The sequence below is a fragment of the Anoplopoma fimbria genome, chromosome 3, assembly GCF_027596085.1.
Source record: "Anoplopoma fimbria isolate UVic2021 breed Golden Eagle Sablefish chromosome 3, Afim_UVic_2022, whole genome shotgun sequence".
NCBI lineage: Eukaryota > Metazoa > Chordata > Actinopteri > Perciformes > Anoplopomatidae > Anoplopoma > Anoplopoma fimbria.
In genome coordinates, this window is record NC_072451.1 from 15,474,861 (window position 1) to 15,481,200 (window position 6,340).

Here is a 6,340-nt window from a genome sequence, read left to right on the forward strand (position 1 = left end):
TGAAAGTACACTTGTGCAAAAAGGGCTGCCATTCTTTAAATACTGCACTTCGTAAACATATATTCATTATAATTTATAATAATTAATTGTGTATATTAAACTATAATAATATTAAACTATTTGAGCATTTTAATGTAGACTGGGGACGGGGGGATTTGTCATATTCCGTATCCTACTAAATACGTCATTTTCATCTATAATGATACATCGGATTTTATAAACTGATTCTTGTTTTGTTAAAAACATTTGAACCCCAATCAAGTAGTTACTGTAGCTTTTGAAATGTAGTTTAGTAAATAATACAATATGTCTCTTTGAAATGTAGTGTGTGTAGTGTTAGTGCAGCAGTATTGGAAGAAGCATTCAGATTATTTACTTAAGTAAATGTACTAATACCACAGTTTAGAAATACTCACTTAAATACTCAAAAGTCCTGCATTCAAAAATGTACCTGAGTAAAAGTAAACATAGCATCAAAATATACTTAAAGTACAATGAGTGAAAGTACCGATGATGCAGAATGGTTCATTTCAGCATTATATATTATATATATATATATATATATATATTATAATTGCATCATAATTATCGACGCATTAACGTGTACATCACTCTCATGTCGCAGCCTGTAAAGGTGAGGGTCATTTTATTTAATTTACATGCTGCTAAAGAATTTCCATACAGGGATCAAAACAATTTTAATAAAACAATCAATTTGTTGATCATATTTTGTATTAAGATACTATATTTGTATCGGCAAAGTAACTAGTAATTAAACTTGTAAAATAAATTACATTTAGTAGAAAGTACAATATTACCCTGTGATTTCTAGTGTAGTAGAAGTAATAAGTAGCGTAAAGTCCAGGTACCCCAAATTTGAGCTAAAGTGCAGTACTACAGTGCTATATGCGGGTTAATAAATGAGTTGACGAGGAATTTTACACAGACAATGACAAAATTAAGTTTATTTTATATAATAGACAATTATCTTTTCAACACCTCTGGACTGCATGAAAGCAAACACACCAGAATAAGGCAACAGAAACTCCACCTCTCCCTCTGCAACACGCTTATATAATATCAGTTAAACTTACAGTATCAAAAGATTTCCAGATGAAGCAAAGCGAGGGGATTCCAATAAATGGCTTACTCAGTAATAAAGTGAAAACTGTTTTGCATATGGTTCTCTGTGGAGAAAAGGCAGTTACAAGTGTCTCCTAAACCAAGTTCAGCCTCACAGGAGTCCGCCTGAATCTTACAAACCCAGTTTTCATTTGGAGTGAGGTTTGTGAGGCTGAACTCAGATCAACTGAATGAAAAAAACACTAGCATTACTTCATTATAAAAGGGCCAGCTGTTTTACTCCTTGCATAGAGTTTAATCTGTGCAATAAAACACATTTTGTACGAAACCTGAGGGAGAAAATGGCAACAAGGCACAAAGTCAAGCATGTTCACAGACATACAGTATATAACACACAATACATAAAGATATCAAGGCTTTAGAGGTCCATATATGCATTTGTGTATATACATGTAATAACTAAGGAGAATGTACGAGTAGTAGAAAGGCTAAATAGTAGCGGTATGACTCTACAGGAGGCAATGCAGCTAAATAAAAAGGCCAATTCACTGGTGATTGTCGACAAAAGGAAAGTCCACCGAGTAGATACGAACAGCAGCAGTGCTAAATTACTATTCTAGAAATAACAGTGATCCCTTGTTTTCCACATTTCACAATACAAACATAATTCAGTAATCTTAAAAAAATAATAATAATAATATGGAATGTTTTCCCTCAATAACCTCATGATTATCAGGAGCACAGGAAGCAGGGATGGACTGAGAACGTCAGGCACTTAAGAGTAGAAACATACAGCAGAGATAAACATTAGTGCAAAGCCATTTTCAAGGCAGAGGAATGATTCAGCATGTGATAGAAAAAAACAAAAAAAACAACAAAGAGTAGGAAAGAGTAAAGGCAGAGAAGGAGGGCACAGTGTACTGATTGGATAATTAGCTCCGTGACACTGGAGGTGAAGTGCAAGCAGAGAGTGTGTCTGCAGAATGTGCAGAGAGGCTGTTGATTCCAGTGCATGTCTGTCTTTGGTGTCTTGTGTGGTTAACTGCCAGAGCGCATGACAGAAGGCTGAGACAAAGCACATGAGCTTTTAAAGTCTCGTAGAAAGTAAACTGCTGAATGTTGGGAGTTTGCTGCCAACTCGGATGTCAGGGATCTCTAGAATTACTTTTATTATAAATTCATAATATAATCTAAAATACAAAAAATGATCCTAGCTCAATACTCCCACTCTTAACAAATATAGGTCCTGGTGTAAAGACATCGCTGCAGCAAAGTGCAGCTCTGTAACTGGTCCTGAGTCAGTGGAGTGTGTGTGTGTGCATGTGTGTGTATTGGGGGGTGACTGCGCTTTTTTTATTTATCTTATTGGTGAGAGCTAGTTAGGGGCACCAGCTGTGGAGCCTCCACGTGTGAAGTTTTGGGTCCTGGATGTGACTTTCCACCGAACGCCTCCCGTGCACCCTCACTGTCCACAGCCACCTCAGCGGCGGCCTGTCGCTCACACAGACTCCCCAGCAGCTGAGCCGTTTTGAAGACAGAGGCGTGACCTGCGGGCTGCAGGGACTGGACCTTCTGCAGGTTCTGCAGGGTCCGCAGCATCTCCGCGGACACAATAGGCAAATGCTGCTCCTGGATCAAGCTGGTACTAGCAGCCCTCAGGACAGTGTCGCGCTGGACTGAGGGCCTGGGGGCCGGCCTGGTGCGCTGGGTGGCTGAGCCTCGAACGGAGCAGGGGGACGTTTTCTTCTGTGGTGGTTGCAAGTCTTCCTCCTCAACCGATTGGTCACTAGACGGTATAGTGCTGGCATCCGAGTCATCACTCACAGCCTCATCATTGCCACTGATGTCGTCCTGATCGTCATCGTCTTCCTCTTTGATGCCATCTCCATCTGTGATATAAATCATATCTTTGGGCAGAGAGGTGAACTGGTAGACGAGTCGCTGACCTTCAACCTTATTCAGTATGCCTCTCTGGTAGTAGTACCTACATGAACACAAAGGTTCAGCACATCTACACATGTATATTTTCATCAAAGTAAAGACAAGACCGTATTATGATGACATTTTTGAGCCGCCTTAGCCCTCATTTGGTAGTTTACCTGAGTGCTCTGCCCATCGTCTCATAATTCATATCCGGCTTGTTCTTGTGTTTGCCCCAGAGTCTGGCCACTGCTTTGGAGTTGACCAACTTGAAGATTCCTGCGTGGGGATTGGTCCATTTAATGTAGCGGGGGCAGACCTGTCGGTCCTGCAGCAACTCCATCAGGAACTGCCACAGGTACAGTGTGTTTCCTCCTGAAGCAAGAACACAGGAAACATGATGGAAAAGGAAAGACGGAGAAACAACACGGAAAATGACTGTAAAGATGACTGGCGCTTATTCACACATGAGAGACAAACATGTAGAATTTCCATCACACTCACGTTTGACACATGAATGACTGAAAGGGGCTTGACTAATTTTGTTGTGTGCCTCACTACCTTTGTTGTATTTGTCCTTCTTCACTATAATGTCTGGCGTGGGAGACTCTGCCCTTCTGTGTCGAGGTTTTCTCCCTGAGTAGACGAAGAATAAAAGCAGGTAATTTGCAAGTAATCCAATATAATCACACAATTATTCCCAGTAACACCATAATTCAGTTAAAACGATAACCCAGATGGTAAGGGACCTCTCTTTTTGGACTGCAGCTGTGCCGCAGGCTTCTTTGAGTGCCATTGTTGCTGGTCAAAACCTCCCATAATCCTCTCTGCTGACACAGTCACCTGGGTAACAGGAGTAGTGAAGACATCCCCCAGTGATGGTAAGAAGGTCTGGGCTGCAGAGGCAGGGGGGCATAAACAGATTTAATAAGTGAGAACAGCACCGTGACCACCGTGTCTAAAAATAACATCTCACAGTCAAGTCCTACATGAGAAAGCAGCGGTGAGGTTTTATGAGGGCATCTTCTTCACTCTGTTAGTGTGCATGTGAGTAGCGTTCACTCAGGTGTGTGTGCTTACAGTAGTGTTCCAGGGAGAGGGTGTCAGGGCAGTCCATGTTAAGGAGCGAGTCGGCAGAGACAAGTGTCTCCATGGTCTCCTCCTCTCCACTTTCACATTGCTCCACTGAAGACGACAGAGAGGGGGTAACATACAAAAACATTTATTTTAGCAAGCGGAGGAGGATAGCATTTGGTAAGAGGAAAAATTAAAGCAAGAAGCACCGAGAACAAACTCTGACGGTTGAGCAAAATTACACAAAACATCCTCTCACCGCTAGAGATATCCTTGATATGTTCAAAAGCAGGCATTCCTTTCCGTTTTCCAGTAATATTTTTCAGACAACTTTTATATCATGATGTATATTAATCACATGATATAATATTACAGATATTATGATTTTAGGAATAGACCCTTTCTTGTCTGATGTGCCTTTACAGCGGTATCAGATGGGTTCAAGTCCCCCTTCATTGTGCCCCATCAAAAGATGGGATGGGCTTTCCTGGAATTGTTCAATTGTATTTCACCACAGAGAAAACTGTGGTTTAGATGGATCTGTAGCTGCATGTATGAATTCAAAACAGACAAAGTGATCCAGTATCCGCCAATGTTAGGTCGCAGCCTTGTTTCGCAATAGATTCGGTCAAGTTTGCATTAATATTTAACCATTACTTTTGGCTATCTCATTGCTGCTTGGTAACTAGTTTTCAAACACTCTCAATTGCAAATGTTGGGGCTGAGTTGCTCCAACTGATTTACGATGGTAGGATAGTGAGATGTGGCAATGAATATACTACAATCTTTTACAGATACCTAATGGTAACTGCAGGATTACCCTGGTTGGGGATCATTGTACAGACAGAGAGAAAATGTTCTTTTGGAGTTTGAGAGAACTGTGCCTTTAATGACCCGAACGGATGATCGAGCAGGACGTTTTATTAATAATTTGCCGTGACTCCAAACAGCAAAGATTAACCTAACGTTGCTGTTTTACTTCACCCACTAAACTTCGCTGACGTTACATTGCAGTTAGATAAATGATATCAGAGTCTGTCGTTTCCCTGTTTATAGTGCTTTTACTTCAATAACAAACTGCTCAGCTATGGGCTTCTGTTAACCTAACTCTTTCCACATGTATGTCACTGAGGCAAAGTATTTCTAAACAAGGACTATTTGTTTTGAGCGCATTTATTTATGTGACGTAAGCAGGCTGTGAAGCCGGGAGCTAGAAAACATCTGCTAGCTAACAGCTGTGTGTCGTGGGCTCAAACACGTCCTCCCGCCCAGAAAACCAACAAACGACCAGTCAAAACAAATACACATGTTTAGATAAACACAGCGGGCAGGTTGTTGCCCCAACACGGCAGTCATTTTGAGGTTAATTTACCATGACTGTCAGTTACCTTTAGCTAAATTAACCGAGCCTCGCCGTTCACAACTTCAACTGCTAGCTCCAACCAGAATAAAGTCGGGGGGGGGGAACTACCCGATACAGTGATATAACTTACTTTTAATTCCCAGCATTGGTGAGGAACAAGCCATAGCATGTGTGCCGTAGCCCGTATTGACCACGTCTACATCCTAATGTAGAGTCGTTAACGGTGTTTCATGGGGACAAGCATCCCAGTAATGTTTTGTTTCACTTCCTGGATTTTTGCAGAGGGTGGGCCATGTGCGATGAGAGTTGCGACTGCGCATGTGCAGTCGCAGGCTTTCTTTTTGTATGACACTGATGTGACTTTGTATTATGTAGAATTTGAATAAAACCGCCACAGAGCGAAGCTTAAACAGTTCAATAACCATTTGTTTGGACTATTGCACGACAGGTGAGCCTCAATCATTAAATGTCACAGGTAAAGAAGGACTGGAGAGAGTGTGTGTGTGTGTGTGTGTGTGTGTGTGTGGGTGTGTGTTGCATGTACTGACCTTTGAGCAGCTGCTGGTGATGCTCTGTCTGTTCACACGTCAGACCTGCATACGAGAGCAGGTGTGGATGGGGCACCTGCTCCACAATCACTGCAGGGTAATCCGAGTAACTCCCCAACTGCAACACAAAGAAAATTAGATTAGATTTGTCGGATTTAAATGTGTGCCCTGCTTTAACAACACAAATAAATGCTTCTCTGCTTAACATGTACTCACCTGTGACATATTGACATGGTCACTTGCAAAGTCAAAGATGAGGTCCGACTGCTGTAGCATGGCTGAAAATCCCCAAACCCTCACACAACCTCAACTGTGTGAAGACTGCATCGCAGCTTTTCCTCTGAAGTCTATT

The 6,340-nt window shown here is 41.7% G+C and overlaps 1 protein-coding gene across 3 annotated transcripts in view; it reads right to left on the reverse strand.

Annotated features, from left to right (window-relative positions):
- Positions 1-945: 945 nt before the first annotated feature.
- The window catches only part of LOC129089254 (ETS-related transcription factor Elf-1-like), an 8,709-nt gene continuing 3,314 nt past the window's right edge, over positions 946-6,340 (reverse strand). For 2 of the 3 annotated variants that reach the window (XM_054596648.1, XM_054596649.1), the window contains exons 2-8: positions 6,205-6,340; positions 5,989-6,106; positions 4,084-4,188; positions 3,753-3,899; positions 3,565-3,639; positions 3,183-3,378; positions 946-3,067 (exon numbers count right to left, since the gene is read on the reverse strand). The exon at positions 6,205-6,340 is cut by the window's right edge and continues 292 nt beyond it. In XM_054596648.1, coding sequence (XP_054452623.1) covers positions 2,446-3,067; positions 3,183-3,378; positions 3,565-3,639; positions 3,753-3,899; positions 4,084-4,188; positions 5,989-6,106; positions 6,205-6,264 — 1,323 coding nt within the window. In that variant the 5' untranslated portion in view covers positions 6,265-6,340 and the 3' untranslated portion in view covers positions 946-2,445. Of the gene's footprint in view, positions 3,068-3,182; positions 3,379-3,564; positions 3,640-3,752; positions 3,900-4,083; positions 4,189-5,570; positions 5,722-5,988; positions 6,107-6,204 lie in introns of those variants that run through there. The other variant, XM_054596650.1, reaches the window with a different exon arrangement.